This window comes from Onthophagus taurus, chromosome 5, assembly GCF_036711975.1.
Source record: "Onthophagus taurus isolate NC chromosome 5, IU_Otau_3.0, whole genome shotgun sequence".
In the NCBI taxonomy this organism is placed as follows: domain Eukaryota; kingdom Metazoa; phylum Arthropoda; class Insecta; order Coleoptera; family Scarabaeidae; genus Onthophagus; species Onthophagus taurus.
In genome coordinates this window covers 4,637,308-4,662,829 of record NC_091970.1, presented here as the reverse complement: position 1 = coordinate 4,662,829, position 25,522 = coordinate 4,637,308, and the positions used below count along the sequence as shown (strand labels likewise).

The window sequence follows — 25,522 nt, the reverse complement described above, 5'->3', positions numbered from 1 at the left end:
CGTTAGCGTCTCGGAGGGCGCTCGAACCAAAATAGTAATGTAGTACGCAGTCTGCAACGTAGCGTTACAGCGTTCGTAGGGTGTTTCTCGTTTCGTGAGGAGGCCCCCTTAAATTTTTTCTAATCCCCTCTCGCTCTCTCTCACTCTATCCCGCAACTAAACGAGAGAGAGAAAAAAAGTGCGTCTTGTGATTTGATTTTGATTTGAAGTGCGCGAGTTTTTTTTTAATAAATTAATAAACGATGGGATTATGTCTGTGAAAAGTACTAGTTCGGTTGGAGACGCTTCCGGCGTCGTCCGAACGGGGTACTTGAAGAAGCTGCGCACGTCGAAACGTAAAAAGTTCTTCGTGTTAAGATCGGAAACTGTTGAAAACGCGGCGCGTTTGGAGTATTACGATTCGGAGAAAAAGTACGCGGCGGGGGCGCGCCCCAAAAGGGCGATAGCTCTTAAATCGTGCTTTAACATTAACCGGCAGCCGGATTCAAAGCACAGGCACGTCATTGCGCTCTATACGAAGGACGACCGCTTCTGCATCCTGTTCGATAGCGACGAGGAGCTCGACTCCTGGTTAAAAATCTTACTGTTATTACAACACGGCGATGAAGCCACCGACGGCGTCGCCCCCAGACCCACTTTTGGTAAGTCCACATATGTTGATCAATTTTTTACTTACTTTTTATCTTTTTACCTTCCAAAATAGACAATTATTGACCCCATAAATAAACGATAAAATAACCTCGAATTTTGACAGATAATGCCAACTATGTAAACAACACAATTTAATTTCATAACTTTCATGTATTTTTTTAAAGATTAAAGGTTGTTTGTTAATTTATTTACGATTAATAATCTTATTATTAATTTGTTTACTTCGATTATTAATTTAATCAAAATTTTTTTTTTTTTTTAATTATAATTTGGGTTGGCTACAAATTTTTTATCTCGACTAATATTATAATTTTATTAGATTAATTTTTACATTCTGTTTAAATAACGTATTATAACAATTAATTTATCGAAAAATTAAATAAATTCGTTATTACAAAATCATATTTTATAATTTGTATAAAATTAATGTAATTTTTTTGGGGTTGGTATTAATTTTTAACTTTTCAAGCATCAACGTAACCACAAACGACAATTTTAGTTTATAATCATTAAAAATGTTTAATTAATAAGATAACGAAGACAAAAACAACTTTTTATTATTCACGTAAGTTCAAAAACGATTTTATTTAATGAAGCACTCAAAAAAATCCCCTCTTAATTAGATTTTTCCTTTAATGACGCGTTGTTTTGATGGACTTCGATCGTGAAACAGTGAGCTAGAGAGAGAGGAAAATTGTAATAACATGAAATACATGGAATACACAAAAAAATAACCGGCGTCATTGTTTGTCGTACTTTATCGATTATTTATCTCCGTACTCTTTGTGATAAGAAGCTGCTTGTCTCTTTTTTCAATTCTAACCAATAATTAATTAATTAATGCAAAATTAAGGTAATCGTATTAAATTTATTAAATTTTTGTAACTTCAAAATTCAAACTGTAACCTCAAATTAAAACGGCAAAATGAAACGTCAAAAATTGAAATAATTTTTTTTTAGTTTAAATTAATGATTTTATATGATACACACGAAATTTTATTCAGAAGTGGGCGTAAACAACGAGGAGAGACGAGTTTATGAATGAACCGTGCATATACGGCGTATTTGTATTGTGACCGCGGACGTATCACATCCGGTGCGGTTTTACAAGGCTGTTTGTATGAGAGAGGCTGGAATAAAAGCAACAACAACAACAGCCAGCGGTAGCGTGGAAAACGAACGAGACTTTTTTTTAAAGAATGAAATCGGCGGAGAGTGGGGTTATCATTAATACCCTTTTATTCGGTCAGGATCGTATCCGGGAAAGTTTTTTCCACGATGATTACACATTGGGAAAGCCTCAAAGCTTTAATAAAATGAATAAGGATTTTATAACATATCGGAAACGTTCATTATTTTTTAACGGACGCGTTTTGAAATGTCAAGAACACGGCATGCAACCGCAGCGTGGCTGTTTTGCTGCTGGTTCGATTGGAAACAAAAAATTTCCATTCGCGACGGCCAATTTATTTATTTATGCGAGTCAACTATAAATTTACAATTTACCATAAATATTTAAACGATATCAAAGTCACATCGCGGTCGTAGATGTCCTATTAACACACTACTATCACCCTTTTACACGGATTCATTTCTTTTTCGAGCATTTCATTGTATTTAAGAGCATTTTGCTTGTTTTAAAAGGATTTTTTTGAGGATTAAAATAAACTTGATGAACTCCTCCTTGTTCGGTCGATCAACTTTGGGACCACCGAAATCGTGGCACTTTCTTTTCGATCCGAAAAGGGTCCCTTTTTAATCTAAAATAACCTTTCACTTAAAAAAAAATAGCTATATGATCTATTGTAACTTAAGCCCTCCAAAAGTTTAGGGCAAATGTAGGTCTTTTATGAACCTTAGTATTGCTCTAAGTAAGTTTCCTGCATTAGTGATACTGTCATATTTACCTCGGTCTGTGATCACCAGGTCATCAGCATAACCCTGAATTATGAATGTTAAGGTGTTTGAGAGGTGAAAACACTCCCCCCTTGGGGACATCTTTAAGTGCCTTACTAGTCAACGACTCGCCTCCCAGACTGGCTGTGATCTGCCGATTTTTCAGCATGGTTATACACCATTTGGTCGTCGACTGATGTTTAACGACCTTTTACGTTTAAAGCTTTCTCTATGGATTCGTAGGAGGTGTTATCAAAAGTCTCCTGGGTTAACATTTACACCTTGTCATTCCATTTTATAGCCAAATTAATTATTTTTATAATTTAAGAATAACAATTTAAATTTTAATATTTATTATTTAAGAATCTAATAATTAAAATTAAATTAATTAAGCACATTTCTTTTAAATTTTATTAATTCCAAAATAATAAATTTTTAGCGCCATCTCTTAGAGAATTGATTAATTTTTTTTTTTTTAATAATTAAACGAAATTAACGTTGATTTTACTAATAACTCTTCAATAAATAAATTAATTATGTAATCAATAAAAGAATCGTGTGTATAAGAAGTTTTTAAAAAGGTGTTTTTTTTTATTAAATATTCTAAATTGATTTGACGTAAACGTCATAAATATGTAACATAACCTAAAAAAAAAGGAATTTTTCACAAAATCTTAATTTCACCATTTACAATGTTATTGCATTGAAAACACACCAACAACTTGTTTGTTGCACATTCGCTTCCAGCGAAATTGCAATATAAAGTCGATTCCACAACGAAATGGAATGCGACGACGGCGGGGGGCTTTTGCAACTTTATTCCCTCGCTTTGCAACGAACAAAAACATTTTTAAAATAATTACTTTCTTTTCGCGTCCGTTTGTACGATTTTAATTTTCTTCTGGTTTTTTTTTTGTATTATGGTGACGAAATGAAAAAGGAAATTATACTGTCACAAACATGTTTACCACGTCGTCGTTGTCCTCGGAATTATGGCGAGGGGAAAATGGATATTCCTCGAAATCGGCGCCTTAAAAAAAAACGACGCACCTTCTATTTTTAGCGTCGAAAACAACTCCCACGTGCGCAAGAAGAACGGCGTCGTCGTTATAGACGACGTCGAAGTTCTCTTTAAACGGGCGGAAACGCATGCGGACTTGGAGAGAAGGTCGTTCGGGCGGCATTCGTCGTTGTGGGGCCCCCCCAATGAATGAAAACTAACCACTTACTTTCACTATTCGTTTTCTCCACAAAAATTTATGTATACCCAAATCCAAATAAAATCACATTTGACGTTTATTAACTGTCAAATTTTTTATTATGCATATTTTCGTTGCTAGGTAGCGTTTGTTATGTCACTAGACTAAATTTTTGGCTCGAACACAACTTTACGTGTGACATTTACAAGCGGGAGGTAATAATTTTTTAACCAACGGAAAAGTTTAATCTTTTTATTTCGATTTAAAAATCTGGGCGAAATAAACGAAATTTGAAAAAATAAGTTTTAATAAAAACAAAAATCGAAAAAAACAACTTTAATACTTTCGCGTTTTGCAACATAGAAACCGACCAGTTATAAATAAATTAGATAACGCGGAGATATTTTCGTCACGAAGGTTAAGTGCTTCAAAAACAAATTTCCTTAATTAAGAGAAGAACGATTTGAAAATAATATGATTTCTTTTTATTTATTTATTTTTGTTGAATTAATTATAAACTTATTGGGGATTTATTTGTTGTAAAACCGGAAATTTTTTTAAATAACTTAAATTGCAAAAAAAATAATAATGAAATAAGTTGGCACTCCACGCATTTTTTACGTAGACGTTTACGTCTATGTTCACGTCATTACGGTATTTTTTTTTAATCTGACATTCTGCATAACCTCAAAAATTTTTTTTTAAATATTCATTATTTTCCTATTTAAAATGTAATTAAAGCACCGTAACGTATTATTTTTAATTTATATTCAACATCTTATTAATAATCTTATTGCATATTTTTTGAATGTCTCATTACGGAGGGTCTCCATCCGGAACAATTAATTCCTAATTGGGAGGTAGAAATACTTTATAATTACCCTTATTTTTTCTTAATCACCGTCTGGATTATTTATAGTAAAAATTTTTATTCTTCCGGTGTTAACTTTGAATTACACTGAAATTCCCCTAACTCGAAGCACTAAGGTAGTGAAAGAAAACTTCCAGTTAGAGATAAGTTAGAAATGTACTTTTCTAATACTAAATATACATATTAGAAAAGTACCTTTCAACTACTTCAATAAAAACATTTAACAATCTAGAGCTGAATAACAATTAAAACTAGAACTAACACTAGACCTAGAACTAGAAGCTTTCTTTAGCGATATTTTCTAGTTCTACGTCTAGTGTTAATTCTAGTTTTACACTAGCACTGTTGCTATATTGAACTAACACTATACCGAGAATTGAAATCATTTGGGTTTTATTTCATAGTGTTAGTTCTAGTTTTACATTTGCACTGTATAGCACTGTATAGACAACAAATTAGCGCTTAATAACAATTACATAAAACTAGAACTAATTTGCTCGTTGTAGGTCTAGTGTTAGTTGTAGTTTTAGTTCAATGAAAATATACAACAACTTAGCGCTGTAATGTTAGTTCTAATATTAGTGTTATTTCGTGTTATTACATCAAAACCAGTGCCTTGCCCGCAAGCGACCGTTTCTTATAGGAGTTTTGTGTCTTTACTTTTTTTACGAAATACGAACAACGTTTAGGGATTTTGTAAATAAACCGTCTAAACCCGAACGTTGCTAAGATCTAATGTTAGTTCTAGTTTTACACTTGCACTATCACTAAAGAGTTCGAATTACGGAATTAATTTCACCGTACTTTAATTAATTACTAAAAAAAAAATTTTTTAGTGATTTTTCATTTCTTAAGTTTAAATTTTTTTGACAACACAAACATTCACAATTTACTTCAATTCATTTTTACCTTATTTTATGTAAATTTACTTAAATTTAAATCATTTTTGTATATAATTCGTTATTGTCGCGATATTTGGAATGAATCCTTAAAACTATCATCTAAAAATAACCCCAAAATTGTATATTTTTGATGACAAAAAAATGTAAGTTGACCCCTTTTCTTTATAACAATTTGTTTCGCTTCATAATAATCGTTCACTTTAGAATTCATTGACCGTGTAAAGTAACTGTAGATGTTGTCCACGTGTTATGATGATTTTTCTTTCTGTCGCGAACCCAAATGCTGACTCTAAACGTCTGGAAAAAACACATACTCATTTAATATCATTATTTTTTTGCTTACTCAAGATTCAATCGGGTTAATACTCCCAAACTAAAAGAAATAATAATTTATTAATTATCGCCATCGACACCATCTATTCTTTACCTTAAAAATAAGTTTAAGAAATAAATTTTTTTCATAGCGCCATCTAGTATTATTTTCGTAAACTGAATCACTTCGTAACATTAACATAACCTCAATATCCTCCAATTTAATTTTAATTAATTAATAATTATTATCCACGAGTTGTTTTTGTAAATGAGAAAGGCGAAAACACCGTGAGTCGTAAACAACTCAACTAGCCGTCACATATAACGAAAATCTGTTATTATTTGTTCAATCCTCTCATTTTTGAACGCCTCGGTGCTGGCAAAACATTCTCAGCGGTTTTCATTAGGATATCGGCAACAACAACGATGCGGCCCCGTTACGTCCCAGGTAAACAACTTGTTTGCCTCTCTTAAATTCAAAATAAACTCGCAGGAAACGTCTAATCCGAACTATTAATAGAAAAAATAATAGTTTAAGGTTATGTTATCTTTGAAAACGTCAACTATATAAATTAATTTTTTGTGTAATTTAGTTTCAATTTGATTTTGAAGTGAAAGTGGAGACACGTGCTCGAAAATTCACGCGTCAATGTTATGAATGGGATGCTTCGTGTTTACAGGTGAACCTCCTCGTGTTATCCTCGAATAAAAAAAAGAGAGAGTGTGTGTGTACAAAACGCAATATTTATTTAATAGGGAGAGATAAGAAGGTGCTTCCAAAACGCGCGTTCACCAAATTGATTCGTAATAATCTTTTAAATGTACGTCCGAATTTATTTTGTATTCTTAAATAAATTTTTTAGTGAATATAATTCCTTTGGTGATTTTTATGTTTTTAAGTTTTTTTATTACAAAATTTTTTTTGACTACTTTCATAATATTTAAACGTCAATTTTTTTAACCTTGTTTTGAGTGAAAACATGTTTCGTTTTGATATTGCGACGTAGTTTGTGGAAATTGGGGCACAATCGACCCGTTGCCGCCGCCACCGCCGCCATTTGGTCGTCTAAATATCGGCGACGCTGCTCCCCGCAGTCGGATGGCACACGACATGGTGACCTAAATCCCCGCGACCAGGTTACGCTGAGAGTATCGATTTTCGCGACCCTTTTACTCGTTTTGTGTCTGGGGCCTCTCCACCGCCACCAACACTGACCGTGTGTTTTTCATTTTTAACTCTAACTTTTAATTTTTTTTGAATTCACTAATTTTGTTCAATTTTGTTGTGATTTCAGAGCATGTTTGGCAGGTGAACGTTTTAAAGAGGGGCTTGGGTACTAATTATTCCGGAAAAGAAGCCAAAACGGCGTATAGGCTATGTCTAACGGATAAAATTCTTAGTCTTGTTAAGAAAGATACGTTGGATATGAAGATTGAACTGGATTTGTCGAGTATAAGAAGTTGTGGTAACCTCAAGACTTATTTTTTTATGGAGGTAAATTCAAAATATTATTATCAACAATTTTAAAATAATTTTGTTTTCAAATTTTTACAAATTTTGAAAATCATCTCAAATAATATAATTTTCGTAAAGATCAGCAAATTTTAACCTTATTTGATGTATCACACTCCATATCCACCATAAAATTTAAATTTATTATTAATTAAACAGTGTTTTGTTTTCGGCCATCTTGAATTTATAACAACAATGATAACTCGGTTGTTTTAATACTTCGATATGCCGTGTTTGTACTCATTTCCATCATTTTTAAATAGCAACTTAAAAATATTAGTGTTTTGTTTTCGGCCATCTTGAATTTATAACAACAATGATAGCTCGGTTGTTATAATATTCAGATATGTCGTGTTTGGACTCATTTCGTATCATTTTTAAGTATTTACCATAAAATTAATAATTCATTCATTATTTTTTATAAAAAATAATTTTTATTATTATAACGGCATTCAAATTAAAAAAAATCATAATAAGAACTTAAAATCCTTCAATTTGATACCCATATTTTAGTAAAAATTATTATCATAACCTCAAATACGTCAAAATCCGCCATCTTTATTTTAATTTTTTCTTAATTTCTTTGATAACTTGTTGAATTTTTAACCAAAACTAGCGTCCTAGTGTTTGGACTCAAATGAATCGATTTTTTGATGCCTAATCGTTTAAAACCAACAAAAATACAATTTTTGGTAAAAAAAAAAAAATATTTTTATTTCTTTTTTATTAAAAAATTGAATTAAACCGAATAATTTAAAACAATTTGGTGATAAATCTCGAGTTAGAACGATAACTTAAACAAATCGCTAGATTAAAGTTGTTTTTGAGCGAAAACTGTGACGTTATCGTTCAATTATTTATATTTATTAATTTAATTTTATGTGTAAAAATAAAGTTCAAGGATTATTTTTTCCTAGAATGATTGTTATTCTGTTTAAACGTTAATTTTGTTGTGTTTTTAATTATTTTAGGTTGGTAGAAATAGCGAAATAGGAGCTGGGGAGTTATGGATGGAAACTGAAGATCAAAATATCGCCCAAAATATTCACCACACCGTTTACCAGTGAGTATAAAAACAATTACGTCAATACTTTTTAATACTTATTGGTTTTTTTTATTATGCATTGTGACGTCAATAAAAAAACAATAAAAATCGAAAGAATACCTGAAATGTTTAAAAAATAAATGTGTTGTTAAGTTATTATCTTTTGACTGCATAATCTATTTTATCATCTTGCCAGAGTGGCGCCTGAATTATTATAAAAAAAAAAATAAATAAAACGTCAAAAAAAAAATACTTGGAATATATTTTTTTTAAAACTGATAAGAGGCGTCGTTTCGTGCTTCGTTTTGTTGTAAACAAGTCGATTCTGAGAATTAAAAAAAAAATAAAAAGTAAAAAATAAAAAATAAAACGCGGCGATGTCGTTTTGTTCGTGCATTGAGGTAAAGTTCACCAGGCTCAAGGTTATTGACTGTTATGGCGAAAAAACATTTTTTTTAATTAAAAAAAATTAATTTTAATTTTCGGCACATCTCCTTTTTTATTTCTCCCTGTATATTAATGCGTAATCACCCCACTAAATTAACCAATGAGATGAAAGAATTAATTCGTTACCATGGAGATTTCCTTACAATCAAGAGTTAAAAAAAATGAGGAAGAGAAGCGTTTAGACGCCGATTAAATTGGGTTAATAATTAAAAATTAGATGAATTTGTTGTTAACTAATGGGAATGAACTGTGTAAAGAAAAAAAATTGTAATTTTATTTAATTTTCTTTTAAGTGGCAAATTAAAATTTAAAAAAAATTGGGTGCGAAATATCTTAAAATAAAGGTAAATTAATAACAATTAACTATTTTATTATTTAAAATAATTTAAACAATTTTCATTAATTGTTGTAATTCATAATAATTGTAATTCATTAATTGTTATTAATTTACCTTTATTTTAAGATATTTCGCACCCAATTTATTATAATTACATTTTTGACGTGAAGACGGCGTTAGTTTGAGTTGATGTATCAAATGTCAAAAGTTAAACGTCCGTTTTAAGTTGTCATTTTCTTTTATTTTTAGTGCGATGATATCAAAAAAAGATGATGAAGATGAATTGGATCCGAAACGAAGGATAAGATCGTCTTCAGCGACAGAATCGACGAAATCAAATAATTCAAAGAGGACCTTTTTACCTGGAAAGGTTCCGTCTCAAACAGGTAATTTCCGTTACCTTAACATTACTTTGGTATGTTTTATTAATAAACTTCATTAACCACTTTTTCAACTAGAAACATAAATAAAACTCGCTTCTTAACTCCCTTTAAATAAATAAAAAAGCAAGTTTTTTTGGTTAGAATAGAATAGAATCGTAGTTATCCTTGCAGATGCTCATCAAAACACAAGCCCAGAGGTGCCAACTCCCACCACTTCCGGGTACACTTCCGGTAAATATTGTTTTAACACGATTTCACATTTAATTTTTGCTTTTGGTGCTTTTTGTTTACGTTTGTGTTGTTTATTTATGTTATTAACGATTTGTTTTTTGGTCGGTCCGTTTTTATAAAAAATTAATTTTTCAAAAAAATAAGCCGCTTTCGCGGTGAAGGTGAACCATCAGCGTACTCGATCTCTCCCCCTCGCGCAGCCCGCCTCCGAGATACCACCCCATCATCAACGGACCGCTAAGAGACATGCGCAGTCCAAATGTATGTATCATAATCATCAAAAAAAAAGTTTTACTAAAATTACTAAAGATTATCCTCCTTTACTAAACATGTTTTCGTTAATTTTTGTTAATTTAAATGTTTCGTTGCTTATTTATTTAAATAATTTTTGTTTATTTAATTATAAAATAAATGTTTTTATTTTTAGGTTATACAACGACTTCAGGGAGAGAGCGTTGCGATAGCATGCCAAGTAGATCTCGAACGAAAAGCGAAGGAACTCATAATAATATGTGTGGGAACATCCCTCGGGGATGCATGCAACGCCCTCACTCGTATTACCCACATTTATCACCTTCCGGAAGCCCCATAACACCTCCTTCAGCCGCCGGATCAACGGATTCAACGGGTTCCTCGAATAGTGTTGATGATTGCGATGGTTGGGTTCACGAGGAATCATCACATCGTTGTGGTGGGGCCCTCCCAATTGTAATTGGGGGCTACACACACTCTTTAACTCCGGATGAGCCGATCGCAGAGGAAGATAATTGCGGGGATGATTTCTTTTTATGCGATAAATTGTGTAAACCACGCTTAAATTCGAATTCCGAGCCGGGTTATGTTGATATGAGCCCTGGAAATAAACACATAACCTCCCCGACGACTAGTTTATCGAGTATCACCTCCGGGACTCCATCGACCGATTACAAATTTAATGAGTACAACGTTGATAAATCGTTTCCGCATGTTTTAAGGTCCGAAGAGGACGATTTAAGGCCGGAAAGAACGAAATCTGTGGGATCGACCGATTCTAAAATGAAATTAGCCCGGGAGAGGGCGTTTAGTTGCGGCGCTAAAACCAAAAAGTTTCCGGAGAGGTTTTTTCACCCTCACCCCTCGTCTTATAGTAACCCAAAATCGAATTCGGCACCTTTATTGCAATCGCATGGTGATCCTAAAAGCGATTTGATGTTGTTGGATTTTTCTTCGAATATGGCTCCGAAAAATAACAAAAATAGTGGTTATGTTCCGATGAAACCGGGAGTTTTACCCGATTTAAATCACAACCACGATAAAAGGAGATCGCAACAATCCTCGACCGATTCACTTTATGCGAATCGAAATCGTACCATTATAAAGGGGCACGAAATTAGGAGCTCGACTCAAGATTACGTTGATATGCGAGCGGGAACTTCGCCTAAAATAACTAATAACCCCCAAAATTCGAGTGGTTACATGGTTATGGATTTAAGTAAAAATAAGAAAGAAAATAACTCAAAAAAATATTCCTCCCCGTTGAGTAGGTCTCCAATTTCTCCGATTACCACAACAACAACAACTCCGAGTGATTACATGGATATGAATTATAATAAAAATAAGAATGAATCGATTTCGCCGAATATTTTTGAATGTTCCCCTAATTCCATTGAATTTATTGATAGTGAACCGAAATCGGTTAATGAAGGGTACGTTGAGATGACCCCCGGAAAAGGGATTTCAAATAATCAACACCAACGGCAATCGTCGATCGATTCGGAAACCGATTACGCAAATATGTCTTTTATTAACAAACCGGAAAAGAAATCACAACCTATTCAAATTCAAAATCAAACGAAATCGTCACCAAATCCGTATCACTTTTGGCAGAAAAAACAAGAAACCCCACCAAATAAGAGCCATTTAAATTTATCGATTAACTCGAATTATTCCAGTTTACCCCGGAAGAAAGAACCCAAAGATTCTAGTTCGTCGATTTTGTTTCCGTTTAACTTGAGCAGCCCGATTTCGCCCACCAACGAAGGCGATTACACTATCATGGATTATAACCCGAAATCTTCAAAAAATAGTTTAAAAGATGAAGGGGATTACACGTTAATGTCAACTTGTTTTCGTCCGATTGTTAATGATTCGTCTCCGAAGGAGGATAAATCGAGGCCGTCTTCTTCCACTTCGACTTTGGTTGCTTCACGACCGGCGTCTGTGAATAGTGAGCAGTTGTTGTACGCGAGTTTGGAGTTGAAGGGGTCTTCGGCTTCCGATGACGAGGAGAGGAATAGTTTGAAATCGCTTGCAGGGGTTGGAGGCGTTGGGAAAGAGAATAATCAGGATTTGGCGGTGCAAAATAGTACGGGTGGGTTTCAGTATGCGAAGATTGATTTTAATGTGGTTAATCATCCTACGATGGTTAGTAATCGGGTTAAACATTAAGGGGGAGAAAGTTTTTAAAGAAACTTATTTTTTTTTTGTAAATAGTAATTATTTATTTAAAATAGCAACTTTTAATTTTAAAGTATATTTTTTTGTAAATTATTTGCATTTATTTTGACGTTTTTAATTTGATGCGCCATCTTTTAACGAGTAGTTCAATTAATATGATTTGTCACTAAATTTTAAATTAAAAATTTGTTATTAAAATTTTAGTGTATTTAAAAGATTATTTACAAAAAAATATACTGGATTAATTTGTTTTTAAGTAAAAGAATTCATTAATTAATCATAATAATGTTGTAAATAGTTTTTCTTGTTGTTATTTTCTTTTTCGGTTCCACTAAGTACCTAAGTAAATTAATATTAATTAATTTAAAATAAAATAAGGAAAATTAAAGATATTTTTGTTTTGATTGGTATTAAAAGTGAAATTCGCTAAATTTATTTAAAATTGAATTGGTTGAAAAAAATTTTTTTTTGGGGTTAAGTGAAATGTCAAATAAACATACCCTGCAAATTTTTATTGAAAAGATTTTTAATTTTTTTTATAAAATAAACAAATTTAAATTGTTTATAAATATATATCAAAATTATAAATTAGTTAATAAGAATAAAAATAAAAAAAAACTTAGGAAATAATGAAATGGAGAAAAACATATCAATGCAAAAATCCACTAAACCTAAAAAATCGACGATATGTAGAAATGAAAGTTCCTGATTGAGTTTCGATTTTTTAACTAATTTTATTTGTTATTTTTACTATTATTGCCGCGTTCAATAATTATTTTATTTGTTAAATTAATTAATTTCATTGTAAAACCATTTCAATTTTTTGAAACTAATTTATTATTTATGTTTACAACTAAATGAAATAAATACACTGATAATCAAATGAATTCAATAAAGTTTTGATTCTCACTGTATTTTTTTTTTCTTTTTAAATTAATTAGATGAATTCGTTAATTTTTTTCTGATTCCTATTAAATATAATAAGCACGTCATAAAAACAATTTTTTTTTGTTTTTTTCTTATTTATTATTATTATTAACAAAGAAAAACGCAGTATACGTCACGAATTTCGAAATACAGGTTGACTCAGTGAAAAAAACTAAGTAAGACGTAAAGTTTAAACAAAATAAAATTAAAAGAAATTGTATAAAAGAAATTTAATATATGTATACAACTACATATTAGAGTGAATAATTAATACAGTTTTTTATATTTATTGTAAACCATCTAAAAGTGCCTTTTTTACATATTATTGATTAATTAATTAAAATTTTTCCGTTACTTTAATTAATAAAGAAAGAAGTAATGAAAGAAAGGCAAAAAAAGGCGAATTATACAGGGTAAAGTAAAAGAAATTAATTTTGGAAAGTTATTTAATTAAATATAAATACATAAAGAGATTATAAATTGCCTTCGAATGTTTAAAATTATATCATAACCTAAACTTAAAATTAAAAAAAAACTATATTTACAGCTATATCCAAATTAATTTATGTTAAAATTGCATTAATTAATTGAAATTTGCATTTATTCATAAAATGAATTAAGCTATGAATAAAAATTATATTTACTGGATGTAGGAAATTTTTATCTCTAAAAAGTATCTGTTAAAAAAGAATTAATTAAAATTAAAAGTCTATATATCGTCAAAATAATGCATGTGCGTTTATTATTATAAAAAAGAATTAATTGATGGCGAGACGAGGTATATTAGTCTTCTTTTACGTACTATTTAAACAATTAAAAAGAAAACTATATTCGTGTATATAATTAATTAATAAATTAATTGATAAACAATTAAAATTAGTTCAAGTGTAATTTAAGTAAACGAATATGTTATATATCTCTTTGCAAAAATGACATAATAAATATGGTATTTAATTCCATCAAAGTGTTTATTTATTTATTTGTTTATATATTCTTACTTTGGCGAAGTTGCAACAAAGATTGAATTTAAATATTTTGATTAAAAATATTAAACTCACTGTCAATATAATTTTCAAAATCTCTAAACGACATTAGAACTAATTTAAATAAGTATTTTTAAAAATCACTAAACGTCATTGTAAAAAAAAATAATTTTATGCACCTTTTAATAAAAAATTGTTATTTTGATTATACTTTGAGAAATACCTCCTCGGTATTATGCGATCCTGATACAAATCGTAGTTTTACCTCCTCGCAAACGAAAAGATGGATTTTGTAGTACATCAAATCGAGGAGGTAAACCAAGAATATCAGGAGCTTTTGGCGGGAAATTTGAAATCTAGGAGGTAAACGAAAGTTTCTCGCCAAAAATGTATACCTCCTAATACTTTGAGAAATACCTCCTCGTTATTGTGCGATCCTGATATAAATAGTAATTTTACCGTTACGAAAAGTTAGATTTCGTATTAGGAGCACATCAAAGCGAGGAGGTAAATTAAAATACCAGGAGTAATTTGGCAGGAAATATGAATACGAAAAGTGTATACATAATTTTTTTCAATCCTTTCTTTTCCGCAATATATTTTTAATAATAATTTGAGTTAATTTAAATGTAAAAATAATTGTTTATTAGGTAGGAAAAAATAAAAAACGCTTTTTTGTGTAACAATTTTATTATTTATTAACATAAATTAGCATTCGTACAGATATCTATTTCCATATCAGTTTCCTGTAATTGGTAATTGTCAAAATAGTAAATACAAAACTAAAAAAATAAATTTAACAATGTTACTGGTTCTAGATTTAGTTATAGTTTAATTAAAATATACTACAACCTAGCGCTGAATAACAATTAAAACTATTGAGAGTGTTTCCTACACCTGCTCTTCTTTTCCAGGGGTTGTGGATGTCCGTGGTCGTCCAGAACGTTTCTTATTGACGTTCCGGACGGCCATATGTTTCAAATTTGTCTCTGATGCGAGCAATAGTCCGTCGCGTTGGTAGCGGTTTTGCGAATTCCCTTCAGAATCGTCTTTGCACGTCAATTGCGTTTTCGGTGTTCCAATAAAATGTCAGGACAAACTTCCTCTCTTCCAAACTAAGTTGATTTCCTGCCATGCTGTGATTAATTAATTATACCTACAATATAAAAAAGGCAGCATGCTAACCACAGTTAAAGTGTGGGTACAATTTTTTGAACCCGAATGTTTTTGATATAATTGATATAATTCCATATGAAAAATGTATATTTATACAATCGTTATCATATTAATACAAAATTAATCAATTTTGAAGAGTTATTAGCAATTTTCAAAAATTTTTAGATTAATTATAAAATTAATTTTGACATATTAGTGATTAGCGCCATCTTTTAATACAAGCGTCAACTATATAATTTGTCATAATGGTAATTAAAGTATTTGATAAGAGTAAAAATAAAATATAAATAAAATAAGGAAATTAATTAATAAGATATTTTGAAAATGCAATAAAAATTTTTTTAAGAAAATTGTATTAACTTAGACGTTTCAATAATAGATGTCACCACTGATTTGAAACTAACCTAAAAAAATCAAATCCATTTCGATTTAGAGTTTGTGACGCCAAAAAGAAAAGGTTAGTTTCGAATAAAATTTATCAATTTTTTTTATCAATCCCAATTTTTATAATTAATCTAAAGTGTGAAAGAGGACAAACAGTCCATTATCTCTCTTATACTCGCTCGCGGAGTCTCTGACCGCTATGGAACGTTGTCGTCGTCAGTATTCGCTCGAAAGCGTCGACGACGGCCGTTCAACCGCTTCGAACACGTTGTGATGAAACAAAAAATAAATTACATCTCGTGTCAAGTAATAGTTACACTTACGAACAAAGTGATTAATAATTAATAGTTTGCAAAGTTTCGCTTTAAAGGGGAGACTTTAAAAATAATTTAGAAAGAGGTAAGTTTTATTTTATTATTAATCGGGTCAAAAGCCCCCCTTCTTCTTTCGATACGGAGAGAAAACCTCAATTTTTTTTTCTAGGTTAGGGACGTTGTACGTCGTAGTGTTTATTTAAAAAAATAAGTTGATTTTAATTTTTAATTTTTCGTGTTGGCATGAAAACATCTGTTTCGATTTGATTCATAAAAGATCAAATCGCGCCATCTATTGATTATTTATTAAAGTTTAATTTAAAAATAAAATTTATTTTTTTTTATTAAATAGATGTTGCGAGTACAAAGCAATACCGACATCGTAGGATTCACTGAATTCGAAGAGGACATTCTTTTCGATGCGGACGATCCCGATTTTGACCATAATATCCCATCAATTAGCGTTCCCTTCGTGTTTAAAGGTAAGATTCGACAAATGTGAATAACCTAAAATTAAACGTCAATTTGACGTTTCTAATTATGAACGTACCCCAAATTATTTTTTGATTTAATTTATCGCTTTAAATACCTAAAAAATGATTAAGTCGAAATATTTTCGTTATCTCCGTTAAAAAAGGCGATTTCTAATCGACCGGTTTTGAAATTTAAGTTTTAACGCAAATAGATTCTTAGCAACAACGGTTTTGAAGGTTAATGCTTGAAAAAAAAAGTTGCGGTTATTATCCGGCTCTGTTAAATAATGCATTAGGGATATCGAAAAACGAATACAATTTCCTCGTTTTATAATCGCATTGTTCGACATAACCTTTAACGTAAAAATAAAAATTAAATTAAAATGCGGTTATTTAACGTTTACTGGTTGCCTTAGCAACAAAAGGGAACATTCTCTTTTTAATCGCGCCATCTCTTTCCAATTATTTCCCTCTTTGTTTACATCTTAACGTCAAATTATAATCGTTGCAACATCTTGAACTTTCATTGTTTGTCAAAAGTCTATTTTTAAATCTACTTAAAATACAACTTGGCTTAAATTCGCTTCAATTAAACAAACTAAATTTGCACAGTGTTAATTTATTTGCAATGAGAACCATTACGAGGAGAATTAATCGCCGTGAATTGAAAATTAAAAAATTAAAAGTGAGCTTATAATAAATAATTTAATGAAGTAGAATGGCGAGATAAGATTTAGACTTTGATTTGTTTTTAAAAAACTATCTTTTAGCAAGTCAAGTCATTGGGTGAGTTTCTATTTAGTAAAATCCATCTAATTTAATTAGCATTATTTCGAATTTGAAAAAAAATGTTATATGTATCAAAAAAAACACTTCGCCGAGGTCGCTTGCGGCCGAGGCGCTAGAATTAAAATTAAATTATTTTCTAATTATTAAATTTGTTTAAAAATGTTGAGGCTTTATACATTATTTAGACAGTGCTTAGAATCCAAAGCTGTGTCAATATTACATTTCTGACGTTTGACATTGACAGTTGCGTTGACACATTGCGATTTTGTAAATTAGGTGAATTGACTTAAAAAAATTATTAACCTTAATTAATAAAATTCTAAACCTGAATGTTTCTAATTATTCTAGGTGTAGTGTTAGAGTTCAATAAAAATATACAACAATCTGGTGCCGAATAGCAATTAAAACTAGAACTAACACTAGACCTAGAACTAGAAAATTGCGTTTTAAGGCGCACGGCTAAACCCGAAACTTTAAATTTCTAGGTCTAGTGTTAGTTCTAGTTTTAGTTTACTGAAAATATACAACAACTTAGCGTTGAATAACAACTAAAAATACAACTAACACTATCACTGGAATCAACACGAAACATTCAACTTTGGAAGTACTAGCGTCTCGCTCGCAAATGACCTCGGTATCTTTACAAAGACGAATAAGGAACGATTTTGTAAAACTGAACACTTTGTGTTGACGTATCAAAACCAGCGCCTCGCCTGCAAGCGAGCACGGCGATTTGAGGTGAAATCGTTTCTTATTGGAGTTTTGTGTCTTTACAGAAATGTAAAAGTTAGTGTAAATTCTGGGAAATTCTACTGCCTCGTCCGCAAGCGACCTCGGCAGAGTGAGAATAAAAATTTCTTATTAAAGGGTGTAAAAAGTTTTTTTTTGACAATGACATTCAGTGATAGTTTAGTGACAGTTAGAATTAGTTCTGTCACTTCGCTTTAATGATATTTGGAAATTTTGTAAATAACCTATTTTTGATTAGATTGACAGTGACGTTTATATATATAATATTTTTAATTAAAAGCAATTTAAAAAATGATCACTTCGCCGAGGTCGTTTGCGGGTGCGGCGAAAGTTTAAGAAAATCTCGACGAATGCCAAGTAGATTTTGACATTATATTTTTTGACAACGACGTGACATTAGAATTACTTCTAACGACATTTAGAAATTTTATAAAAAAATTGTAACCTGTTTTTCGATTAGATTGACGGTGACATTTAATATTTTTAAACGTCACCCTTTGAAAGAAATCTTTGTTCTCACTTCGCCGAGGTCGCTTGCGGGCGAGGCGCTGAAATTTAAAAAACTTATTAGTTATGGCATTTAATTGCTTGTTAAGAGGTAGACCAAATACATCTTGGATTCAATTAATGACCCGTACCGGAACAAAGATGGAAGAATAGAAAAAAATGGCGATCATGCTTATACAAAAAAAAATTTGAGGTTATCCCCACGTCAAAATTGTCAAAAAAAAATTTTAATCAAAATGTTATATTATGTCGCGTTATAAATCATCTTGGCGTTTTTTAATCAATTTATACAAGTTAACGTTAAAGAAAAAGTTCTCATCGCCACCGAAAGTGGTTTTATTCGCGTTTTCATTGTTATGGTTGGACCCGTTCGGGATTTACGAGAAATTAACAAGTTCCCTAGACAATGAGAAGTCGCCGAAAGGAAATATGTACTGGCAAAAAATGACTCCGGATCAATTGGTCGACGAAGCGGATAAATTGTACTCCCGCGGCGAATATCTCCAAGTTTACGAGATTTTAAATCGGATGAGATACAACGGAAACCCCGAAGTGCAATGGAGAATTTGTCGCGTTTTGTTCAAAATGTCCGGAGATGAGAAATTCAGTTCGAATATGCGGGAAGAAATGATTTCCGAGGCTTACATCTTAATTAACATGGCGTTATCTTTAGGTAACGAAATTTACTTTAATTTCATTTTAATTTTAATTTGATGATTCAGATGACTCGAACGCGAACATTCATAAATGGATGGCGATTATAATCGATGCGAAAACGGGTTATGACGGTGTAATTGAAAAGATCAAGTCTTACGAAACGATTCGATTCCACATGGAACGAGCCATTGAATTAAATCCCAACGATATGGTCGTTTTGTATATGCTAGGTAAATGGAATTACGAAATGAGCCGTTTGACGCGGTTCCAACGTTGGATAGCGAAAGTTTTTTATCATCACGATCCGCCGATGTCGCATTATCGGGATGCTTACGAATTTTTAATGAGATCCGCAGAGTTGCAAACCAACGAATATTATATACCTACGTTTTATATTTTGGGGAAAACGTGCATTAAATTGGGACACTTTTATCGCGCGAGATATTATTTGCAATACGCCGCTTTTTTACCGCCGAGGACCGATTACGAGGAGAAATGTGCCCGAAAATCAAAATCGCTAGTTATACAATTGGATAAATACGATTTAGCCAGCGAAAGTATTTTTTACGATTTTCCTAATTTTACAGATCAAATGTAACCGATTAATTTACACATACATGTATTTATTGTACTTTTTAATAAAAAAATTATCTCAAATATTTTATCGTTTTAAAAAGATTATGTTTATTTATTAATAAAATAATTTATCAAGATTATTTTTAATTTAAATATTTTGATTAAAAATGTTAAACGTCAATGTCAATTTAATCAAAATTAGGGTTATAATTATATTTTTCAAAATTCCTAAACGTCATTTGAACTAATTTTAATCTCGCCAAAAAATATCAAAAAATCTATTTAATTGTGTTTACTTGTTAAAATACATATATTTGTAATGCTAATTAATGGGAAAATAATAACGTTTAATTTTTTATCAAACCCCTCGTTATTTCTTTTTGTTTATCGTCGAAAGAAAAAAAATAAGTGGGTAAACAACGCTAATTAATATATAATTTCGCAAAATAATTGAGCAAGGAATTTTAAAAAAAGTGTTCTAATTGATTTAATGCACCTGGAAATACTTTTGATATCTCAATAAAAACGTGATTGGACGACACCTCAATTTTAATGACACTAAATTATCTAAACGATCTAATGCGTTAATTTGGTTTAATGTTAACACCAATTTTAAATTTTAATAATAATAAAAGTCCACTTTAATCAGAAATCTTTATTCTCACTCCGCCGAGGTCGTTTGCGGGTAAGGCGGTGCCTCTAATATTAATAAGTTAAAATTTGAAAAAGTTTCTCGATTCGATTTCGATATTAAACGTCACTGTCAATGAATATTATGTAAGTTAAGAATTTCAAAATGTCTAAATGTCATAGATTCTAATGTCACGTCAATATTTTCTAAAACATATCTTATACTTTGTGTTCATATATATACCTGCATGTATCGTTTTACGTAAAAATTTTCTCTAAATTTAATAAGTGTGTATGACCCCATTGTCAAAATGTAATTCGCATTGTGCAACGAGCATCCTAATAAACATAACTAACCTAACCTAACATTCCTTCAAGGTATAATTGGCATTTCAAAAAAAACTAACCATACCCAACGTTACCTGGATGATTATCATTTGTAAACAAAACTAACCTAACTCAACATGTGTTTTAGTTGATTTTGTATTTATTTGTGTTGATAAAATTCGCCGAGATTTTCTTTAACTTCCGCCTCGCCCGCAAGCGACTTCGGCGAAGTGATTTTAGATCATTTTTTAAATTGCATCTAACCAAAAATTGGTTATTTACAAAATCAACGTCATTAGAATGAAGTGACATTAGAACTAATTGCCTAAGTGCCTCGCCCGTAAAGCGACCTCGACGATGTTGTTTGATATCGCTCAGTTAATGTCTTGGAAACTGGACCAAACATATTCTTAAATAAGAAATCGTTTATCTTCACATCGCCGAGGTCGCTTGCGGGCGAGGCGCTAGAATTTTCTAAAATGGACGAATCTCCCTCTCTAGGTATAAAAACCTCATTGAGTTCATGTTTGTTTTTATAACATATCAGATCTATGGCCTCGCCCTCAAGCAACCGGGCAAGGCGCTAGAATGCCCCAAAACTGACAATTTTGAATTAATATATCAAAATCCAGCGTTTCACCCTAATAATAAAAATCTCATTGAGTTCAATTTTGTATATATAGCTCTACCGCTTCGCCCGCAAGTAACCTCGACGGAGTGAGAATAAACGATTTCTTTCGGGTAAAGTGTTACGAACTAACCTTTTCAATTTGGAACCTCCTTGAAAATCGTTCAGCATCATATCCACATCATATCGAAAAACCTCAAAATTGATTTGATTCGTGTTGATTAACTGCAAATAATCAGTTATTAATAAAAAAAAATCTTAAAAATAACTTCTTCTTCTATAATGGGCTTGGATATGGGATTTGGAAACTAGTCTAAAAATAACTCAATATTACTTTCAAAGTTGACAGTTATTTAAGGTTAAGTTGTCAATAATAGTAATTTTTAATTCACCCTTAATTTAAGTTGGTATTGATTTTTAAAAAATAAGTTTATTTAAAAACATTATTTTATTTAAGATTAAATTAATTACTTTTTATTTATTTTATCGTTAATTATTAAAAAAATAAATCATTTTGATATGAAACAAAAAAATTTCTACTTTATCGACAACTATCAACGTCATCTGTCAATAGTAATTGACAGTTAATAAAATTTTTAATATTTTTCCTTTAAGTTATAGAAACAGATTCTTAAAGTATTAATTTAAAAGAAAATAAAAATCTGACTCAGAAAATGATCCTACGGATGATAGTATTTTCTAGATTAAGCGAGCACAGTGACTTATCTGTACAAAAATAAGCATCACGACTCGGTGGTAATAAATATTTACCGCGTGTTTACGAAATAACCGTCTATATTTATACGTATTCTTTTCTTTCTTTCTAACAATACACAATGGGGAACTTTATAACGCATTATGGAAAAGAACAGACGTTACAATTATCGATTTACTCTTATTTCTATTTCGATATTAGGTTATGTTTAGATTTGGGATTTTTCTTTAAAACAATAGTATTATTGAACCAGTTAGAACCTGCCGTAACTACGCCTGTCTGTAAAGGCCCCTTACCCCCTCAACCCCCTTTTACGTCTGGTTGTGTCTGTATATCGATTAAATCGCCCCCCGCTCCTGTTACGTTTAGAAATGTGTGACGTCACGGAGTCCGTTTCTATTTATACAGCACCCGAGTCAATATTTTTTTTAGTAGGCGTTTAACTTTTGTGCAGCGACCAGTTTAAAGGTTTTATTTAAATTTTATTATAAAATAATTGAGATTTGAATAAATAACGCGGTGAAAAATTCTCGCGAAATTGAGCGGTTTATATCGATCAACAAGTAAGTTTTCTTTATTTTTCCCTTTTTTCCTTTATTAAGTAGAAGTTTCTACGTCATTAAAAACGTCAAACTGCGTCAAAATCTTTTCCGGAAACGGTCACATGCATAATACAAAAATAATTTTATTGTGGTGTTATTTTTAAATTCATCAAAAGTCAATTTACTCAACTGATGTAACTCCTACCTTGAAATGTTAAAAACTACAAGTGCTAAATTGAACCGATGTAATCGCTTTTCGAATATTTTTCACGTGTTTTCACTTCAAGGTAGTTGATTTTATCAAGCCGTGTTTTGGCTCGTGTCTAAATATTTTTCTTATCACATTTTCCAATATCAATAAATTCCAAGAAGTATTTTTTTCTTCATTTTACATAATTCATTTATAAAGAAGTTTCGCTATAAACTTGATGATATAACCGTTTTAACCAGAAATCCCACTTCAAATCTTGTTTTTCTTATAAAATCATGGTTAAAAAATTGAGGTTATGTTGTATTTTAGGTTATGTTTTAATTACCTACATTTAATTTTTTTTATTTCCAGTTTCCTCCAAGATGTCTTTGGCCAGCGTACACCCAGCCGAGTTACATTCGAGTCACAGGTACCACAACATAACCTATAAAAAAATAAATTAATTAAAATAATTTTAATTTTAGTTCTCTAACGACATTAAGTCATAGTTTGGACGACATCACAGCCGGGTTAAGTTGGAGCCCCCAAGTAAATTCAGAGCACGTCCTCACAATCGAAGAACTTCGTAACCAATTAACAAGCTGCTTCACTTGCGGAGTATCCTGGGCTGATCATCATGTATCGTTAGATTGTTCCGAATGTGGTGGTTACGCCTTGGAGAGACCGTGCCCTATTTGCGAGGGAATATGTGGTGCCCAATGGAAAAGAGATTTATCCGAGGTAACAAAAAATTCCTCAACATAACCTTAAAATTAATAAATTAATTTATTCTAAGTCACACGCATGTAGTAAAGCACGTTGGCAAGGTGAATGCGAGCAGGCTCGTTCTCAAACGACGAAAGATCAAGCTAACACTTTGGTGGCTCAAGAGTTGTGCTCGAGGTTAGAAAAGTTGTCGGCCAATTCGTGATGATGAAGGAAAATCAACGGAATTGGACGCTTAAAATTTTTGGTTTTTCTTTTTCTCTTAAAAAACATTATTGTCAACCCCCACATTCGATCTGAAAGACTGTTGCGATTTAAAAAAAGAAATTGGATCCCGCGAAAGTGGACTTAAAAAAATAAATAAATAATTATATGTACGATTTTCTTTTGTACAATGAGAGTATTTAAAGTAAAATTAATTAATTAAACATTATTATAAAAGAGTAATGAAAATTGTGTAATAGGAATTATTTTTAAGATGTAATCTAAAAATATACTTAATTAAATAATAAATTTAGTTTTTATTAATTAACTTTTAGTAATAAAATGTCAAAATTTCATGACTAGGTTAACTGATATTAGCGCCATCTACTGTTCAATAACCGTAATAAAAATCAATCATAACCTACATATTTTGGACAAAGTTTTTTACTTAATTTAAAGTTGTACTTTAATTTTAAAAAGTTAACTTTATATTAATAACCTAAGAATTTTAGCCAAAAACATCTTCATGGTTAAACCGGTGATACCTTTGATATCACCAAAATTGACCAAAATTGTCTTGTACATCAAGTTGGAACACTTTCTATAAAAGAATATCCATCCACACGTTTGAATTAAACGTTTAAAGTTAATAGTCTGGCGCAGTCTGGCGTCACAGAGGTGGGCGGAGCTTATACTGACTCCAAACAATTTCGTTGCTAACCACAGTTGCTAAGATAAATCCAAAAAATGTCATTTGAAATCTCGTCACTTATTTTATTTTAACACTAATGGAAAATTGCATATGGTGATTTAACATATGCAATTTTATTATATTTTATATAAGCTTCGCCCATCACTGTGATGTCAAGGCTTAGGTTGTCTATTAAATGTAAAAGTTTACAGTTTCGTCGAAAATTTGTTTTCTAACCTAAAAAGAATTGAAAAAAACATAATTCAAGGATATCTTCATCCTATAATATTTTTAAATAGACTTACTTTACGACAAATTATTTATAATTTATTAATTGGGAAACAACATTTCTATATAATATAATTATTGTTAATTAAAGATAATTAGAAAAATTTTTTTATAAAATAAATATATCTGTTTGTTTGGAAACAATTGGAATTTCACAAATTGCTTAGCAACCGACGCGGTATCACTCACCTTCCATAGATGGCGCTTAATTTTTTAATATTAATAAATTTACATTTGCAATAATATTCTTACCTTAACATAATGTATCTTCTTTGACACAGAATAATTATTGAACACTTTTTATAACTTAAAATATAAATAACAAAAAAAGTGTTGGCATAACCTAAAAAAATTGTTTGATTTAACAAGAAAAGGTTAATAATAAACACATTTCCAATAAACTCACCAAGTTGAGTTTTAACTTAATTATTTGTTATTAATTTGTCATCTATTTTTAATTAAGTTAAGTAAAAAATAAATTATTTAAAACCAAATAAGAAGCATCTTATTTGCTTCGATTTTAGGTTATTTGGTTGCCTAGCAAACCGTTGCGTTTCTTCACATCTTTCACAGATGTCGCTTCATTTTTAAATATTTTGTTTAATAACAATTTATTCAACACTTAACTTAAATAATTACTTTACTTAAAAATAAGGATTTTTTAATAAAAAGTATTTACCTCAAAAACATCAAATTCTTCTCATAAAGATATCATTGTACAAATATTAATTCTTCGTAAACCAAAATAAAATAATTAGGGTTGCTTAAGATTTAACCTTTATAATTAACAAAAATAACCATCATAACCTAAAAAAAAAATTG

The 25,522-nt window shown here is 30.8% G+C and overlaps 2 protein-coding genes and 1 long non-coding RNA gene across 10 annotated transcripts; 2 read left to right on the top strand and 1 right to left on the bottom strand.

Moving 5' to 3' along the window:
• Positions 1-53: 53 nt before the first annotated feature.
• Positions 54-13,255, top strand: LOC111426727 (insulin receptor substrate 1 chico). Of its 5 annotated transcripts, none has more exons than XM_023061390.2 (7): positions 54-641; positions 7,127-7,326; positions 8,316-8,407; positions 9,423-9,559; positions 9,728-9,787; positions 9,932-10,048; positions 10,215-13,255. In XM_023061390.2, exons 1-7 carry the CDS (start codon positions 251-253, stop codon positions 12,212-12,214), a joined length of 2,997 nt encoding a protein of 998 aa, XP_022917158.1. In that variant the 5' UTR covers positions 54-250; the 3' UTR covers positions 12,215-13,255. The 5 variants fall into 5 exon arrangements, with proteins under 5 accessions (XP_022917158.1, XP_022917159.1, XP_022917160.1 ...); XM_023061394.2 differs by lacking the exon at positions 54-641 and adding an exon at positions 6,843-7,048; XM_023061391.2 differs by lacking the exon at positions 9,728-9,787.
• A 1,555-nt stretch (positions 13,256-14,810) lies between these two features.
• Positions 14,811-23,211, bottom strand: LOC139429765 (uncharacterized). Its single transcript, XR_011640340.1, has 3 exons — positions 23,142-23,211; positions 21,478-21,569; positions 14,811-15,289 (listed from the first exon to the last, which is right to left on the bottom strand). It is a non-coding gene; the product is annotated as an uncharacterized lncRNA (long non-coding RNA).
• On the top strand, positions 15,903-24,030 carry LOC111426533 (protein pinocchio). Of its 4 annotated transcripts, XM_023061091.2 has the most exons (5): positions 15,903-16,092; positions 16,360-16,489; positions 23,164-23,221; positions 23,277-23,532; positions 23,588-24,030. In XM_023061091.2, the coding sequence occupies exons 2-5, from the start codon at positions 16,360-16,362 to the stop codon at positions 23,720-23,722; spliced, it is 579 nt and encodes a 192-aa protein (XP_022916859.1). In that variant the 5' UTR covers positions 15,903-16,092; the 3' UTR covers positions 23,723-24,030. The 4 variants fall into 4 exon arrangements, with proteins under 4 accessions (XP_022916859.1, XP_071051946.1, XP_022916857.1 ...); XM_071195846.1 differs by lacking the exons at positions 15,903-16,092; positions 16,360-16,489 and adding an exon at positions 22,751-22,888; XM_071195845.1 differs by lacking the exons at positions 15,903-16,092; positions 23,164-23,221; positions 23,277-23,532; positions 23,588-24,030 and adding exons at positions 18,616-19,199; positions 19,249-19,840.
• Positions 24,031-25,522: the final 1,492 nt, after the last annotated feature.

What these genes read in the sequence shown, in the direction of transcription:
- LOC111426727 (XM_023061390.2), top strand. Translation starts at nt 251, where the DNA reads ATGTCTGTGAAAAGTACTAGTTCGGTTGGAGACGCTTCCGGCGTCGTC. An exon ending in CGCCCCCAGACCCACTTTTG is followed by an intron (nt 642 to 7,126) that starts GTAAGTCCACAT and finishes TTGTGATTTCAG; the next exon opens with AGCATGTTTGGCAGGTGAAC. An exon ending in ATTCACCACACCGTTTACCA is followed by an intron (nt 8,408 to 9,422) that starts GTGAGTATAAAA and finishes TTTTATTTTTAG; the next exon opens with TGCGATGATATCAAAAAAAG.
- LOC111426533 (XM_071195845.1), top strand. Translation starts at nt 18,773, where the DNA reads ATGTCGCGTTATAAATCATCTTGGCGTTTTTTAATCAATTTATACAAG. An exon ending in TAACATGGCGTTATCTTTAG is followed by an intron (nt 19,200 to 19,248) that starts GTAACGAAATTT and finishes TTGATGATTCAG; the next exon opens with ATGACTCGAACGCGAACATT.